The 19,580-nt window shown below is 31.6% G+C and overlaps 1 protein-coding gene and 1 long non-coding RNA gene across 2 annotated transcripts; one reads left to right on the top strand and one right to left on the bottom strand.

The window, feature by feature from the left end:
* LOC18604410 lies at window positions 1,733-8,927 on the bottom strand. The gene is made up of 3 exons (XR_001927217.1): window positions 8,675-8,927; window positions 4,363-4,514; window positions 1,733-2,476 (listed from the first exon to the last, which is right to left on the bottom strand). It is a non-coding gene; the product is annotated as an uncharacterized LOC18604410 (long non-coding RNA).
* LOC18604409 (glutamine synthetase nodule isozyme) lies at window positions 12,313-15,365 on the top strand. The gene is made up of 12 exons (XM_007036871.2): window positions 12,313-12,547; window positions 12,705-12,744; window positions 12,838-12,941; window positions 13,055-13,103; window positions 13,239-13,345; window positions 13,460-13,547; window positions 13,807-13,935; window positions 14,063-14,137; window positions 14,246-14,299; window positions 14,391-14,428; window positions 14,698-14,857; window positions 14,981-15,365. The coding sequence occupies exons 1-12, from the start codon at window positions 12,474-12,476 to the stop codon at window positions 15,131-15,133; spliced, it is 1,071 nt and encodes a 356-aa protein (XP_007036933.2). The 5' UTR covers window positions 12,313-12,473; the 3' UTR covers window positions 15,134-15,365.

The following is a 19,580-nucleotide window of genomic DNA, read 5'->3' as shown; positions in this document are numbered from 1 at the left end:
AGTCGGGCTTGTCATCTTCTCCCCCACTTGGATCAACCATATGATCCTTCTTCATGACTGATTTCGATATCCGGCTAAATATTAATATTTTAATATTATTTCATTAATAAAATATTATTTTATTCTAAAAATTTTATCTTGTCTCCTTGGTACCCAAAATACCTTATTATGCCTCACTTGACTTCCAAATCGCCTTTTATCTCACAAATTCTCCTCCGATAAAATTATTATTATTTTATTATTATTTTCTCACTTACGAAATATTTTATCCTAAACTATTCCTTTCGTCTTTTATCAATTTTAAACATTTTAATTGACCTCAATTTGCATTCGATCAACTTTATTTATTACCATATCAAAGTATAGGGTATTTCACTACCTATGAACCTCATGTTAAGGAATAAGACATCTTTATTAGCTTTCTTTGTAGTAAATTATTCCTTTACCTACACTGCCTTGCTAGGTAGCTAGTAGATCGATTCAAACAAATGCGTTCCTTCTCACTTCACCGGCTATTGATCTATTGGAACGGAGACAAGATAGAAACCATTTTTGGCAAATTCTCACAGGGTACAAACTAGATGTTATGATAAAGGAAAAAAGGCCATCAGTTTTGTTGGAAAATATCAATATGGCAAATTAGAAGCTATTGTTGTTCTTCAAGACAAATAGAAGTGCTTCAATTAGATATCAACTTCGGATTCCTTTATAGCAAAAGCTAATTTTGCCTCATAGGCAATGGCAAATCCAGGACTTTGCATAATAGGTGATTAAAGGGTAATCATACAAGGTCGACGAAATTATATATCTCGAATTTTATACATATAATAATAAAAAAAATTAAAAACGCCACCCCACCATCCACCTTCTGTCCGCCTTTACTCATAGGTTAGTTGAATAAATGTTTTTCCAATGGAAGGTAAGTGCTTGTTGCTAGCAATCAAAATGCAGTTTCTAGTTGATAAGGCTTTTGTTTAATTCATTTCATTATGCAATCTAGTGAGCTTTCTGTCTAACAAAACGAGGAGGCAATGATTAAACCTAAAGTGTACCAATTGTAGCATGACTTACATGTGGCATTTGGTGAGAAACTTAAAGGTCCAAGTTCCTACCATGTGTCAAAATTTTAGTTATTCATGTAGCTAGAAACATGTTAAAAAAAATATACCAAGTTGATAGAAATTCACTTGGTTACAAAATTTGATCAAGAGCCGATGTGGCATGGTGGATGACAAGATGAGATTTCTAAAATCTTGCAACTACCCCTATGATTCGATTGGTTAGTTTTGAGAATCAAAAGAGGTGGAAAATAGAATATTTGGTCAAGACAAGAATGACTACAAGGTGATTGGAGTTCTTACAGCTTAACATCTACCAAAATTTATCTTCTTAAAAAGCAGTTACTAATGGTTAGTGGGTGTAGCCTTGTCCCCAAGTTTAGCTAGATTTTAGGACACTTTTAGAAGATACTAGAGATAAACCCATGCGTTGCACACGGTTAGTAATAGGCATGTTTAAGTAGTTGCTTTTATCATTTTTTTTATTTTTAAAATTTTTGGTGGGTAAGGAATGATGGATGCTACTGCAATTAAAATCACATATAAAAATTATTAGAGGTGTGATGTGAAAATGTAAGCCAATATCCTTAATCAAGTGCAATTTTATACATTTATGGTTAGCTTAGCAACAAAAGCCAGTGCTTGTAAACAAAATACAGCATAAGGCTTTGGTAGAGCTTTACAAAATATAGAGATGTTCACCTATCATTGAGGCTAAATTTGATTGAGTTTTTATGCCATGCTATTACAAAATATATGCACTATGATTAACCTAGTTTGTGATTGTATTGCCAGCACTCTAAGAATATACAAAAAATAGAGTGAAAGTGTGCAAGGAAACATATACCCTCGAAACAAAAACATAAGGCGTTCTAACATGTAGCTGGCAAACAAATTTCAGTGTCTTTTCAACAGTAGATTCAAAAAAAGTTTCGGCTTCAACCATGCTTTTGTGAAGGGGTTGGTTTGGAGTGTCCCCTATTTTGAAATAAAAGAGCGTAAGTATGCAATGACATAAACTAAACTTGATTTTATACTTTTTTGGTGGGCAATTCTTCCCCTTGCTAGAGCTAAGATGTTTTCGAGGTGTGCTCTCAAAAAAGAGTTCTCTGGCCACCTGTGTGCTGTCTAGTGATTGCAAGGGTTGCTCCTTTGGTTGCTGAATTATTGATGGAGGTGTTGATGATCCAAAGATGCTGCTAAAAGTTGGAGTGGTGGGTTCTTGATTTGCTATCTCATCACAATCAACATCTTACAGTTTGCAATTCTTGTCTTCATTCCTCTTTAAGGCGGGACCTATTATAAAAGTTTTTGTTTGGTTGATTAAACCCTTAACAGATCCACGCAATGTCCTGTGATGGATAATCTTGACAGCTACAAGATTCGTGATAGTCGTTCCCACCAATTTCTCTACTGGCCTGCCAAATGCCATAATCCCATTTGTGCAGTATCATCTTTCAAAATGAGTTTTATGCAATAGCTATATGAAATGCAACGTTTAATCATTTTGCAGACAATGTTCAGACAGATAATATATGGAGAACAACTATTATTGAAACTGCTCATGTTGTATACTTAAGCATATAAAGTGATTGTTATATTTAGTTAAAAAAGATGATAAAAAAGATGATAAACAAACATAAAAGTGAATATTGGTATAAAAATGAAATAGAAATCAAATAGAAAAGGAATAAGCACACAAAAGCAAGAAGACAATGAAAATATAATGATATACAAATAATGCGATCATTATGGTCTGTACAATATTAACAAGAGGAAATATAAAAGACTGGATATGATGGATAGTCTTTTCAATTTAATTCCGTCAGAGCTTTTAAAGATAAGTTCCTAAATCTTTCCTAAGATCAAAAATAGATTCTGACATGTTTAGATATAATATTTCACTCGTAGTGATCTCCTGTATTTAATAAAATTAAAATATAGATTAGTCACTTAAACCCCTTAAAGTGCCAGCTTTGTCAGCTTATATGTGAAACAATATAATATTAAGATGGCGTAATTGTTATGGTTTATAAATGTAGTTGCGGTTTTGCATTTAGTATTTAGTTATCCTTTTTTATGTTGAATGTTGAGGTAATTGTTTTAAAATGGGAGCCAAGTCCTATGATAATGTGCAGAGCAGTTTCTAGCAGGATATTGACACCAACGAAGGTAGCAAAGAGGTGTGAGCAAGGTGATGCGAGTAAAGCTGCCGTCATTTAAGAAATATGAGAATGAAATTAGTTACGTAATGTTACAAAAAAAAAGTAATTTCCAAAGCAAGCATTCATTTTCAAATTAACTCATTAATAAACAATTGTTTCTCAAATAAAAAACTTCAATTCATATTCAGCAATAGCAATCTCATGTCATAGAAAATTAATCTGGCCTTTTGGAAAGAACTTACAATCATTTTCTTTTCTAGAGAAGTGATCTTGATTTATAATTTTTTTACTTCTTCAATTGGAGTAGATGTTAGACCGAATTTTCAGATTGCCTATCCTCCATGTTTTTGGAAGTTTTAACGAGGAAAAAAACATACAGCAAAACCTACTATACATATCCACGAACTGACATTAATTCTGAGAAGCTTTAAAACCATAAAGATGCATCGTTTAATGTATATATCAGAATGAAAGTGTTATTTTGCTTTTAATAATCATGTCAAGGAATGTTTTCTAATTTTATTACATGGTAGCCTTGTAGCTTTTATGCCAATAAAACAAATATTCACAAATGAAATGGTTAAACCTCTAAAGATTTGAGTACCATCAATAAATCATAATTTTCAACATACGAAATAAAAGTGTCACTATCTGAAAATGAAAGGTTCTTGTGGCTTAGAATCTCTTAGGTGCTCTCGATCACTACAATTAGCTTAGAGTAACAAATGTGACAATTGTAACAGTAACAAATATATCTATATTAAGATGAAAATTATATCTTTTCTTCACATTAAAACCATAACAAAATTTAATCAAGAGGAAGAACCAAATTTTACGTATTGTATAAAGCAATTTAACATCTAAATCTATAAGTCTATAAAGTGAATTAGTTCTTCATGATGGACAGCTTGATGTGCATAAGCAGGGTATGACTTTTTCATTTCTAAAATTCTGTATTTTGGAGTCTATTTAAGAAACTTAAATCAAACTTGCAAGTTTTCGTAACGTCTTTGTACAGCATAATCAATCACATCCAGTTCTGTTATAGTCTATGCTGATTTGTAAAAGTAATAATTACCAAGATAGTAAATTCATCCAACAAAGATAGTCAGGAATTTAAAATAATCATTGTTTCTTACATTGGCATTGGTGTCTTTTCTTCATGTTGTGTGCACTAATACTTTCCAGCACAGAAGCGCAAGCTTGCTCCAAGTTCATTGCACGAATTGTAGAACCATCGATTTGAACAATCGATATTGATTATCGTTGCTCCCATTTTGTATCTGGTGTTCTGCAATGTGCGTCTACTGTCAGTATATTGGTATTATTATGTAATTTAATTCTAATAATTCTAATAAAGCAAATTAAAGCCAGCAAAAATAAATGCCAGAATTAAAAGGTAGAATAAGTTAGCATGCTTTACAGCAGATAGTGAATGCTTATTGTGACAGATGGCTGTTAACAGCCACAAACACTGCAAAATCAAAAAATAAATAGACATCACTCCACAAATAATTATTTGTAGAAACTCATCAAATTATGTTAAACAATTCAAAAGTTAACAAAGTCGATATAAAAGCTCCAAACCTGTTAGATATGTTAGCTCAAAGAATAAAGATCAAGAATATTCAAGAAGGGGTGAATTGGACATTAAAAAATTTAAAAATAAAAAACAAAATAGCTATAGTCAACTATGATGAGCAACTAGTCGACTATGGTCCTGTCTTGTCTTTATAAATACTTTTCAAAACTAGATCAAGTCTATAGTCGACTATAGAAATTCAGTAATCAATCCTAGTGCAAAAATCATTTTAAAAACTTGCAAAAGAGATTTTTTTAAAACTTCGATAATTATGTTAATCATAAATAAGTCTACACAACAAAATATAAGTCAAAGATTACTTTTGAAATGCTTAAAACAATTTTCAAGTGTGAATCCAACAAGAGCAACTCAAGATCAATATTTCATGAAATCTTTTAAACAACAGATAGACCAATAGTGATGATTAAAAAAGGTTTAACAAAATGCCAAATCAATATGTGAAGAATATAAGTCAAAACACAAGCAATTTATGAAATGGGTTTTCTTAAAATAGAATTCAATAAATCAAAACAAAAATAAAAATAAAGACACAAGAATTTTATAGAAGTTCAGTTTTTCCAAATGCTTAAATCCTTTCCTTTGGCTCACTAAGAACTTTCAAACCCACTCAAGAAAATGTGCTTTTTACGTGATCAAACATTAAACTTTCACAAATAGCTTTTCATGTGATCAACCAACAACCTTTACTAATGCCTTTTAATAAGAGCAAGCACAGCTCATGGCTTTTAACGGGCTCAACCACAAACCTTACAAATGCCTTTTATCAAGAGCAAGCACAACCCATGATTTTTAATAAACTCAACCACAAACCCACACTAACTTTTTAAAGATGAGTTAGAATCTTTACAAAAAATAACAAGAGTGCCTATAAGAAGTGGATTTTGCTAGTTTAATACAATAGACCAAGAATGCCTAACAATGAGTATAAAAATAGAATATAAAAATTAAAGTGAAGGCACAAAGAAGATTTTAGCTCAAAAAGGCTTTGTTTTTCTCATTTTCTTTCAAGATTTTGATCCTCAAATATTTAGCCTTTTTTTTTTTTCTTCCTCACTTTGAAATGCTTCGAAATGATCCTTTTTATAGTTGAAAAAGTATTGGAATCATTGACGGTGATTAAAGTAAGAAATTAATCATTTTCTTTTTGAATTTTGTGTCTAATGATTATCTATAGTCAAGTATAGAAGTTATCTAATCAATCCACTTCTAAAAAGCTTGTATTATTGACATCAAAGCTTAAAGGGGTCGACTATGGCTTCATTTCTTCATCATCATTCATCAATCTTGCCATAAAGTCGATTATAGAATTTATAGAGTCAACTATGGTTGTATATTTTTCAAGTTTCCTTGTTCGTTCTTGCTCGTCCTGCCATAGGATCGACTTGCAATACTCTAACATCCATTGGAGCTTTGTTTCTTCAAGATTCCTTGACATTTTGGCACTTAAATTTAGCTATGCCTTCCTTGCTTCCTCCTTGTGATCAAGTGTTGAATTAAAAATAAACTTCTTAACTTGAGACAACCTTGGTATTGTGTAGATTGATGATATTAGAGTTCTTTGAGATAGGCTCTATCACTTGTAAACCTATCTTGAAATTTCAACATCTCATGGAAATGAATGTTAGAGGAATTATAAGCACCCATACAACTAAATCATCCAAGCTTGTAAACATGAAGTGTGAGTGTGTGAAAGTTTAATAACTTCAAGAATTTACACAAGTAAAACAATCAAGCTTGTAATCATGTAAGAACGAATGTATGAGAACTAAATCATTTCAAGAACTTATCAAAAATCATTCAACTAATATTCAAGCAAATTAGGATCATTTTGTCATAATCAAAACTATAATCATTTTAAAGCTAACAACACATAATAAACATTATATAAGCAAATGTTTGTGCACCCCAAAAGAGAAAGTGTTTTTATATATCGTAAGTCCATCTAATACCTCCTATAACGAAGCATCATCAATTTAAAATGGCCCTTATTTAGAGATTGATAAATCAGCAAACATCATTACAAATCAGTTTTTTTCTTTGATTTTTACTATCACGAACATATATATATATATATCATTATTATTGGCACTAATAAATCTGTTAAATATGGAAGACCATCCAATCTTGATTCTCACCAGCTATAATTCTTTGGCCTAGAGACTTATGCCAGCCTTGTGTTAATAATTATAGCGTTAATTAGTAATCAAATCATTCCTTAATTCACGATTCTGGGTTCACTTCTAAGCTCTATATAAACCCCTATCAGTTGCAGCCAAATAAAATCATTCCAAGGTTGAGGCAAGGCAAAGAAAAGCAAGATTGCAAAAATGTTGAAGCAAGTGTCTTTGGTTTTCTTTGTTCTTTCTCTTATTACATGGGAGTTCACTCTCAAAATGACCATCTCACCAATGAGGTTTAAGTGAAAGTGCCAGCAAATAAGGCTTAGGAGCTTTGCAGGCACCTTGGAATCTCAAAGCTCATTGCAGATCAACTTAAAAATGTTATTCAAAGCATCAAGGTTCTGAAAAATGATGGTAAAACAATAAGGCACCTACTCTATCCAATGCCTAATACAACCAATACCTCTACTTCCTAGCTCCCTTACAACATTCACCCAAGTTGAAGTCAATGCAACCCAACATATTCCTTTTAACATTTCAAGATGCATGTGTTCTACCAAATCAACCTTCATCCTGCATTGTTGTGAGTAAGGCTACTTCCTTTGTGAACAGAAACATATGTCACTTCTCTATTTAAAAGGCAGAAGAAAGGATTGATGTTCATGAATAGTTCACTAAGATTTTAATCACAGAATTAAAAGAGGGATGCAAACCTTTTACCAGGCTAGCTGAACAACCACTATAAGCAAAAAAATGTCATGAAAAGCAACATTAGAGAGCAAGAATTATAAACTGCTATTTCAATGAAAATGATGAGCTTTGCAGAACTTTTTGTACAATTCTCAAGCTGCAATGAGATTACTATAATTGCATAGTGGCAAATAAAACTCACAAAGCAGAACAACTTTTCTACACAAATGGGTGACCATCATTACAATTCATTTCTTGGGAAACAAATAAAAATCTTTCCTTCACACTCAAATGAAACAATAGACTAAACATGTTATCTGACACACTTTGAAAAGTTTTTCTTTCACAATCTCATCAACTAAAAGTTAACATCTCTTCTACTGGGGATAGGTACTATGCCGGGATTCTTTTCTTTGTTTTGTAAAAGTCCATAAATAAATAAATAAAATAAGATAAAATAAAATTAGCTTTATAAGTTGTACTGACTATGTAAAAAAGAGAAAACGAATTCCCATGAATCGGCACTGACTATGATTTTAAAGTTACAATTAAAAAAAATCAAAAATTGTAAAAAATGAATGACAAAAATATAATAGCTAGAAGCGAAAATAAGTTGGGATCGTTTAAAATGCTTATTGTTTGACCATGAACTGTGAAAAGAAGAACCAAACAATTACTGATCAACCGTGCACACAAGCAGCATGACCTGTAAACATAGAAAATCATAAAAGCAAAAATTTGGACCCATGATAATTACGGAGCAAAATAATCGTAAAAATAAATAAATAAATAGAAAAACTCAAAAATTTTGGACCCATGAAAAAAATGCAGCTAAATAGCAGAAAGAACAAATCAAAAAAATTGACAAAGTGAAGCAAGCAGAACCAAAATCGAAAAATGGAAAGCCGATTACACTTAAAGACAAACTGAGAGCAATGTCGAGGGGTAAGCAAACACCAACGGTAAAGAACAACGACTGGAAAAGAAGGAAAGAAAACTCGAGAAAACAAAAAAAAACCCCAACAAGAATGATAATACCGAGGTAGAGAAGGCCACAGCACATCAAGCCTAATGAAGGAGAGATGGCACCATTTCAGGTCACACGATTTATCATCCATTCATGGAAGCAATGTTAGCCTCAATTCCCGATGAAGCAAACTAGCATCACATGAACTGAGAGGAAAAACCCCTTTTTGAAGCTGAAGAAAAAATTCCCCTCCCCAAAACCCTAAATGCAATCGAGCCCACGAAAAACATCTCAAAATCCCTTCTAAGTCAGCTACATCTATTATCTATTACATACTTAAAAAGGGGCTTCCTCATTCTGCCACATGTAAACTAGAACAATGGCCACGTTTTCAATCTTCCAACCCATGGGAGTCAAACTTTGCAAAAGAAAAAACAAGAGCCCTTGAGTCAGTCAAACTCAAATCTCTTTTGGCCACGAGTCAGTGAAGCCACGTTTTTAGATCTCTGTCAGTCAAATGATGCCCAGCCTTAAAGAAAGGGTTTCAAATCTCTGACATGGCTGATGAAATATGAGTAATAAAAAATTACACTTCACTGCGTTGAGGTGGGTACATTTATCTAGTGTCAATAAAAAAGACCGAAAACGTGACCAAACTTGAAAGCCCTACTTGGGCTTCTTTTGAAGTAGTATAAACTGAGGAAGCCTTTGGGATTTTCTTTTACTTATATTATAAGTTAGATTATGACTCGTGCATTATATATAAATCTCTTTTTATTTATTTTTTTTATACTTTTCACGTGGTTAAAAAAAGAAATCTTTTCAAATTTCTTTTTAAGTATGTTATAGATAGATTTATAGTTGACAAAGAATTCATGTCCAAGTAAGAGGTTTACCAGGCGAACACATAAAAGCTTGGGTGACCAAACTAGAAACGCTCAGTTAGTAGAATCAACAACTACACGGAAAGAAGAATGAGTAAAGCCCATGTGATCAACTCTATCTATCATAGACATGTTGTTATTTGATATATTTGTAAATCTGTTCAACATTTGTTCACTTAATCATCATAACTCAATACATTGCTTCTCAAGTTTGTGCAAATTTCTACTTTCAAGCCTCATTGATTTGAGCAAATTGATTTCTTGTATTTACATTTTTGTCTGTCAAATTCAACTTAAATTATTTTTATCTATCAAATTTGTTATTTAGACATTTTGTATAACACCTTTTTGATGTTTTAAGCTTCATTGTAAATTTATAGAACCCTTTGTCAAGACATCCTCTCAAGGTCGAAATTGTCTGAGCCAATATACCTAAAGTACCCTTCAATCACATTGTTTCCACCAATCTTTTCATTTTAAAGGGTGGAGGTCACCAAGGTCATACTTTGCTATTTTCGATCCAAAAATAATTGACATGTCTAGCAAAATTAGTTTGCTAGAAAAAAAATCTACACTTATATGGTAAAGGTAGTGGATATACGTGCCTTATATAAGACCAAACCATTGTATGTCCCTTTAAATTTTATTTCTATCCTCTTTACTCATTATTTTATTTTAATTGATTGATTATAATTGTCGAAATATCTTTTCTTTAATTGATTGATTGTAGTTGTTGAAATATATTTTCGCCCAAATTTGCAATATTTGGAAATAGTTTTCCAAAAATTGATCAATATTTGATTCATCCCGCCTTGAGTTATTTTGTCACTTGTGCTAACTAAAAGAAGAAAAGGGGGAAAAGAAAGAAAAAGTGATGAATAAATTCTTGTACCAGAAAACATGTGAATGTTTGGTTTGGATGACTGCAAACTTGTAAAAACAGGTCAGTATTTGTTCTCTATGGTCCTGATGGCAGGCCTTGTTCACATCATACGAGAAACAAGTTTGCATGCAAGAGCTGGCAGAAGATGCCATCCATCCGCCTATCAGGTCATCACCATCTACGAGAGAGCCCAACTATGTAGCGACCTTGCCCCTGCTCTGCAGTTTAGTCTACAACTTTGGCAGTGTATTTTAATGGATGCATCCAAAGAAAAATAGGCTATTCCAGTTTCCAAGGTCTCCGGACAATGACCCACACATATCTACTCTGCAGTGCAAGCAACAACCTTTACTAATTACTTTAGTCCTTCTCACTTACTGCATTTTTAAGCTTTACTTATTTTGTTTTTGTCAGATCAGCTATTTAATAACTTTTGAAATTTACTTATTCTTTTATTTATATTTGTTCTATATTAAAATATAGTTCAAAGTATGTCAAATTTGTGTCATTATTTTATTACTATAGTATCAAAATTGAATCTTTAATTTGTAAACTTTTTACAATATTTCATATTCATTCTAGATTTCAAAATTTTTTATTTTTCATCTATAATTTAATTTTGAATTTATTTCAAACTTGTTGACTAAAATATAAACAGATTAAATATAAAATATCTATTAAAAAATATTTAAATAATTAATTATCTTAAAAACTTACATAATATATTTTGACGTGTATAGATGATTTTTTATAAACTTTTAAAATTTTTTAATTATTAAATATTAATCCATGTATTTTCGTGTGCAAATATATATATATATATAAATCATATGAATTTTTCTCGCTTATTTGCCAAAATAATGGGTTAATAAAAAAAAAGAGAAATTTACCAATGGTGGTTAAACCATCAAATAAAAAAACTTACCGGTTAGATAAGGACTAGCTCCACGATCCAGTGAACACCTACCCCCGTTCACCTACCATTTTTATCAATATTTTATTTCTTGTGTTAAATTTTCAAGTGATAGTTATATGAATTTATAAGCAATTAATTGAGTTGAATTAATTCAGTTTACATGATCTTTCTCTATTTTGTCTATCTGCTTTTGGAAGCTTTATAAACTTTTACTGCTTTTACCTACCTATTACAAGTAAGATACTTAAATTATATAATCTTTCTTTTATTTTGAAAAATTACATTTGTAATTCTTCTTATACATGTATTTAAAAAAAGTTAATACAATTTTTTAAAATTAAATTTGATCTTGTATAATAATAGTTTAAACAATAGAAGTAAGCAAACAAAAAAAAAATTATATAATCAAAACTCGATTTGAATCAGAATGTTCAACTTTGTGCAAAATGATTTTTTGTCACATTTGGATAAAATATTAAAATTAACCATTTAATTCAGTTCAATTTTCAATTCATGAAATTCAAAATTGAAATTATTTGAGCTGAATCAAATAATATTTTCAATTGAGGAATCGATTTGAGTTGATTCCATTTTAATACCTATTTGATTTCAATGTTTCAAAAACTAAAATACTACATATTAATCACATATATAATTATATATAAACATAGTCATTAGGTACTACTTCAATTGAATGCCGAGTGTGTCATTCAACTATGACCTCTAAAGCTTTTTTTTTTTTAGTTTAGGTAGGAGCAAAATTTACAAAAAAAATTACTAAGAATGCAAGAATCAAGCTTACAAGCTATAAAATTAAAACCAATAAAATGGAATTAGATCAAAATGTAGCCCATTTTATAATAATAAGAGAAATAAATACTAGTTGATTTTGATTCACCCAAAGCAATACGTGGCTGATCATACAGCATACGACTAATATCAATAGTAATAATTAATGTGATTTTTTGTTTATTTTATTATTTTATCTAATTCAAAGGTACTATTTTTCAAGTGCTATAACTTTCAACGCCTAAATAGCAACTGCAAAGACATCTCAACTCCCTTCCGCTGCACCGTCTCCCTCTCTCTCATCGCATACATAGATAAGCATCCAGCAAAAGGAAAAAAACTCTTCTCTGTTTAGTGTCCTTTGACCGCTATTTCATTTTCAGTTTGTCTCTGCAGACATGTCTCTGCTCTCCGATCTTGTCAACCTTAACCTCTCGGAAACCACTGAGAAGGTCATTGCTGAGTACCTATGGTAACTTTTCTCCTTTTCCCCAGATCTTGCTCTTGTTATTAATCCTTTCTGCCGTTAACTAAGTGGCATCATATTTCTTCCCTTTTGGTTTAATGGGTTCTTGATCAAATTCTGATTCATGATTTGTACCATGTCTTTGTAATCAATCATTGAACAGGATTGGTGGATCTGGAATGGACCTTAGAAGCAAAGCCAGGGTAATCTATGATTTCTTGTTATGGTTATTTCTAAACTTTTTTTTTCCTTGTTAGTAAGTTGTTTTGGTTTTTGATTTGTATGGGGACATACAGACTCTTCCTGCACCTGTAAGCGATCCTCAAAAGCTGCCAACATGGAACTATGATGGTTCAAGCACTGGCCAAGCTCCTGGGGAAGACAGTGAAGTCATCTTATAGTATGCTCTGTTTGCCAGTCTCTGTCTCCATTTCTTTCCCCTTTCATTTCATAAGTTAGTTGATAGAAGTATACTAATTTGCATTTTTCTTTTCATTTCGTTTCTCAAAATAGCCCACAAGCAATATTTAAGGACCCATTCAGGAGGGGCAACAACATTCTGGTATGTCCCTTTCATTCCATGTACCATGAAATATGAATAAAATTTTGACTGATTAATCATATAAAAAAAATCCAATTAGCTTACTGCTATATAATTTCTGTTTATTAATCCATCTATTTGTTCCTAATTGTTTAGGTGATGTGTGATGCGTACACTCCTGCTGGTGAACCGATTCCGACAAATAAGAGATATAATGCAGCAAAAATATTTAGCCACCCTAAAGTTGTTGCAGAAGAACCCTGGTGAGTTCTAACTATGAATTTTCAAGAATATTCTCTCTTTTTTTTTTTTTTCTGTGTCTAGTTTAGACAGATTCTCTTATTTTTATTATATTCTTTCATGCAACAAAATAATAGGTATGGAATAGAGCAGGAGTACACTTTGCTGCAAAAAGAAGTCAAATGGACAATTGGGTGGCCTACTGGTGGTTATCCTGGACCCCAGGTATCCCAAAAATTTAATTTTCCTCTTCAATTGTGTTTTTCTGCCTGATTTTTGCCTTATCAAACAAAAAAAAAATTGCTCTTTCTCTGTTGGTTTCCTACTCGCTGACAATAAGCATAGAAATTTATTATTTCATCAGACTGTAAGCCATTCTTAATTCCTTTTTGTAGTACTAAAATTTTGTGCTCTTTGCTAAGTACTCTTATGTTCATTAATTCCAAACTGTGTAAATAAATGGCAATGTTGATTGGGTGAATAGGGGCCCTACTACTGTGGTGTTGGAGCTGACAAGGCCTTTGGCCGTGACATTGTCGACTCCCATTACAAAGCCTGTCTTTATGCTGGCATCAATATTAGTGGCATCAATGGAGAGGTGATGCCTGGCCAGGTACATATATTTGTCTGGGCCTTTTTATCAGTCACTTACTATAGTATCATTTTTTCTGCACTTTACCTGCATGCATACTGATACAATAATTGATTTATTTTCCTGATGGTGTTCATCTCTTCAATAGTGGGAATTTCAAGTTGGCCCTGCTGTTGGCATCTCTGCAGGTGATGAGCTTTGGGTGGCTCGTTACCTTCTAGAGGTAATATGAACTTATACTGGTATACTAGAACAAAGACTGCAATGAGGTTTAACTCTTAATTTCTTGGTGAAACTGAATAGTTTGGAACTTCTTTTTCTTCAATGACAGAGGATTACTGAGATTGCTGGAGTGGTTCTCTCCTTTGACCCTAAACCCATCCAGGTGGGGTTTCAACATTTGAGGTTTTTACTGATTTGATTCATTTCTTTTGTCTTAATGTAAAACGCTATCATCTCTTTGGTTTTCTGACCAGGGTGACTGGAATGGGGCTGGCGCACACACAAACTATAGGTAATATACGTGATTTAAGACATCTAGTCTAGAATCTGCCCTATACTTTTTTGAACACTCCATTATTCATATGATTTGGCACCCAGATTCTCAAAAGTTAATATAAAAAATTATCAAAATTCATTTTGTACTCCTACGTCACATCCTATCTCCAGTTCTTGTAGATAATGGTAAAAGGGAAATGGTTTTTCTAGCTGTCCTACTCTATGCTGTTTTTCATCTTCTTTACAACCCTCTGGCCTTGCTTTGTCTTCTCGTGGTAATTTCAGCACCAAGTCCATGAGAAATGATGGTGGGTATGAAATCATCAAGAAAGCCATAGAAAATCTCAAACTGAGGCACAAGGAGCACATTGCTGCATATGGGGAAGGCAATGAGCGTCGTTTGACTGGAAGGCATGAAACAGCTGACATTAACACCTTCTCATGGGTATTAATTTCTTCCCACTATATGCTTTTCATGTTAATTCATATCCTTTAAATCTCAGAAGATTGATAGTTGGAAAAATTCAGCACCTAAATGGAATCAAAATTTATGTGTTTGAATGGACAGGGAGTGGCAAACCGTGGAGCCTCTGTTAGAGTTGGCAGAGACACAGAGAAGTGTGGCAAAGGTTACTTTGAGGACAGGAGGCCGGCTTCAAACATGGATCCATATGTTGTCACTTCCATGATTGCTGAGACAACCATCCTCTGGAAACCTTGAAGGAGACTAGAGAGAGACTTGTGGATTTACCTTACCTCATTGCTATATTTATGTGAAACATTGATAAATGCTGCTAGTATTCCTTACTGGCTGGCTTGTCTCATTCTCTTAATTCCTAGTGATATCGGCGCAATGCATTTGCCCTTTGCTATCTTAGGACTAATTGCTCCTTTATATTTTCTGGATTTGGGTGGTAATAATACAAGGACATAAAAATTGGCTTTTTCTCTTCCCTCCTCTGCGCTTGTTTTTCCTTGTTTCTTTCTTTTTAGCATAACATTTAAAATTTTTTTAAATTATTTATTTAAAAAAATTTAAATAAATAATTATTTTTTTATTACATTCAATTGATGATTGGTTTAGTTAAAAAATTATTTATTATTTTATATTATTTAAATTGAAGTGATATATTGACGTATTATAAGAGAAATTGAGATACTTATTATAATAAATGATATAATATATTAACATAACTGTATAATATTTTTTATGTGAATGCATCAACATGGTATAAATATTAAATAATAAAGAATATTTTAATTAATTATAATTAATTAATAATAATTATAAAAATAATAAAATTTAAAATAAAATAATAAAATTTTGATTGAATTAATAGCCTTTCCCTTTTAATCAATAAAAAAAAATTTAAAGAACGTTTCTTTAACTGGTCATTGCGGCTTTATTGGAGAAAGAGTAATATGGTTTTGGGTGTGCAGATATGGGATGGCATAGTTTCATTGAGAAAAGTGCAACCACGTTGTGATGATGCATAAAAATGTGAGCCCTCAAATGTAAACAAGAATCAAATTGGATCAATTTTCCAGATGGTGCCAAAAGCAGTTGTCCTTTGGATTCAAAAAGAAACAAACACAAAAACAGTAGGTCCGTCAGTATTGGGCAACACACCCCCATCATTTTGCTGTGTTTTGTGAGGATCAGGGCTGATGCCCTAAGTGGATTTTTGTTATGGCAGTTTAAAAGTGATAGCAATAAAGTATCGAGCTAAGCCTGAAAGCTAAACCATACCAAATTGACCAATCCACTAGTGCACGAAACCACACAAATTAAATAAATAGTACAACCAGGGCCGTACCTTCACCTTCCCACTGTTATGCGTTCATTTTCCACTGTTGTGTATTTTTTTATTCTGAAGGAGAGGTCAAACCTAGATTTTTGGGATGTGGCCCATAGACAACCTCCAGCAATATGATGGGAAGTCGAAATGGAAGTGTAAGTAGAACCACACATTTGCCCATAGATCTTGTCTCAATGTTAAGGAGACAATTGAACGAGGACGGAGTTAATTAATTTTATTAAAATTTAAAATAAAAAAATAATATTTAAATATTTAAATTAATTAATAATTAAAAGATTTATAATAAATAATAATTTTATATAATATGTAAATAAAATAATAAAAAATTTTATAATAATTATTTAAAAAAATTTTGTCCGATCGTAATTTTTGGATTAAAATTCATTAATTATTGATTCTATATTGAAAAGATTAACTATCAGTTAAATTTTTATTTACGTAAATACACATATCGAAAAGATAACATAATAATAAGGAGAGTATCGATCTCACAGAGAATTGATATAAAATTTTACTAAGAACTAAAATTAGAACAATTTAATCTTATCCAAACAATTAAAATCAAATAACTAAATTATTAATTAAAACTAATTAACTAAAATTTAAACTATAAAGAAAAATTAAAGTAATAATAACTTGAGTGAAAATAAAATCAAACAAGCCTAAGATTACAATATCTCTCACACTTTATTTAAATCTTACCTCTCATCCTTAACTTATTTCAATAGGTTGAATTGCTAACCTAAAGTGTTTAATTATTTATAAAGGTCTCCTGACTCATTTTATGAAAATATTTATTTTAATCAAAACACTATATCCCTATATGAATTGAAATTAAAATAGATTTATTAAGTTCAAGCTCTAATTCTGGCTACATATGGCATATAGGTATATCTCCATCCTATATTCAAATTAATTAATATGATCATATGCTATCTTAATTTTAGTTTATACTAAACTCCCTTTCCTAAGTTTGTTTAAGTTTCTAAATCAATTTAATTGGTGATTAGGCAATTAAAAGTATTAAGAATAAATTGAAATATATAATTCAAATCCCATTAAAGATAAGTAAGAAAGAGATTAAAAATTTAGATTACATGTGAGTTCAATTGTAATCCTAGAAAAAAAAATTAGCTACACATAATTGCAAAGATAAATAAAAATATTTGAAGTTTAACCATCAAGAGTAACAAGAAAAATAAAAGTTAATAAAGAAAACAAAACAAATATTTGCAGCCTTGCTTTCTAAGTTTCAACCTCAATTTCTAGCTTGTTGAATCTTTTAAGATTGTCTCTCTCTAATTTCTCCTAAAAATATCCTATTTATACTAATAATCTTAATCTAAAAGTCCCTAAGTTAAACTATTGACTCTAACTTTTGGGTTTAAAAATGTAATGAGGCCCAAACATCAAATATCATCTTCAAAATTTTCATTCTTGCAGCATCACGCCTTGTCATCTTTCAACACAATTTTTTCTATCTTCAAGGTAGAACTGGGCAAAGTGGTCCCATAAACATTCTAGATTTGTCTCTTAACTTTTCAATGGTCCAAACATCGCATCATTTGGAGTTTTGTAGTGAGAATTATGGGCAAAATACTGAAGCATATGCAACTAGAATTCTGAGTCCTTTAAACACCTTACTTTCTAAAATTAAACCCAATTCCCTTGATTCCTACAAAAATATAAAAACTAATAAATAATGACCAATTTAAAGTAAATAAACATAAAATTAAAATAATTTTATAAAAATAACTAATAATAAAAATAACTAAATTATAATTAAAAACTAAGGTAAAAAAAATAAAGACTTAGCTAATATTTAATAACAAAATTGGACTAAAATAATTCTATAAAATAGAATTATCACTAGCAATGTCTTTCTCAATATAAACAACTAAATTATTTACAAGAAACTCATCATCCATTTTGTTCCAGAGCCTTATTTTTACAATTTTCATTGTTGAAAAGGCTCACTCTATAGTTGTTGTAGAAACCGAAAGAGTCAAAATTAGGTGAATCAATCTATTAATCAAGTAGTAATTTTTTTACTTTTTTATTTCTGCTAATCTTTGGCATAATTCAAAAAATGTCTTAATATCTTCAAAACTTTGATGATGAGGTATATCAAGCTCGTAATGCCTCAATTGTAACATCAAAATAAGTCTTTCTTGTTTTGTGAAATTTTGAGAATAAAAACTCTCTGCTAACTAGCAAATATTATCAATAATGAATGATTTTGTCACGACCCAAATTCCGGGTCATGACCGGAGCAAGGGTCCAATGGACGTAATCCACTAAACCCAAGCAAACCTATTATTTATCTTACTTATAATTCCATCTAATATCACTAAGTCATATTTCATAACTTTGAATCAAAATAGTGATATACATTGCCAACTCATACTAGCATTACTCCTTAAAAATTTAAATACAATGTCTACAACATGTATTCTAATAATTTACATTAAGTTTGTCTATACAAAACAAAATAACACTCGACTTCCAGCGGAGTGACTCGAATGAATATACAACTACCGAATGCCGAGACACCTACCAAAAGATGGATACAGGTCTACAAGGACACCTCGTTATAGTTACCGGCTGCCTCGTGATTTGAAAACCTGAATTTGAAAATGGTGAGTATAAACCCAGTGAGTGAACAAGGAAGGGAACAAGCAACAACAACAAGGGAGAATTTAAAATCATAATGCACTTATTTCAAAACAATGCAATTTAGTTCCATTCATATTAAAAACCCCCTCATTTTAAACTTAACTCATTTTATCCTAAATGTTGGAAGTCCATGCTCAGATATGGTAGTAAAGAAGTGAAAAATAGGGCAGCAATTGGACAAGATAGGAGACAAAACAGAAAGTTTTTCGCTGTAGCGAGAATGAATTTCGCTACAGCGAGTTTTCGGCCAGTCTATCCCTCCAAACCCTAGAGTTTCTCGCTGCAGCAAGATTCATTTTCGCTGCAACAAGATATTACAGTGACTATCTCGCGGCAGCGAGATTCATTTTCGCTGCAACGAGAACCAGTTCTGGTGAAAGGTCCTCAAACCCGAGAGTTTCTCGTTGCAGCGAGCATGAATTTCGCTGCAACGAAAACAGAGCAACAAGAGAAACATTTTTCCTCACTCATCAAAAAGCCATCCTGCTAAACTAACAAAATCAACATAAAACTCAGGAAAATTCTCAAAGTACAATGTGTCAAATTTCACATATATGTCAACCATATATCACATTCATGAGCTTTCATTTCATAAATCTAGATATGCATAATTACATAGACAAACATCAATATCATCATAATCACTCCCGGCTCATGTACATCCCCCCACAT

The sequence above is a fragment of the Theobroma cacao genome, chromosome 3 (genome assembly GCF_000208745.1).
Source record: "Theobroma cacao cultivar B97-61/B2 chromosome 3, Criollo_cocoa_genome_V2, whole genome shotgun sequence".
In the NCBI taxonomy this organism is placed as follows: domain Eukaryota; kingdom Viridiplantae; phylum Streptophyta; class Magnoliopsida; order Malvales; family Malvaceae; genus Theobroma; species Theobroma cacao.
This window is presented reverse-complemented; position numbering and strand designations above follow the sequence as displayed.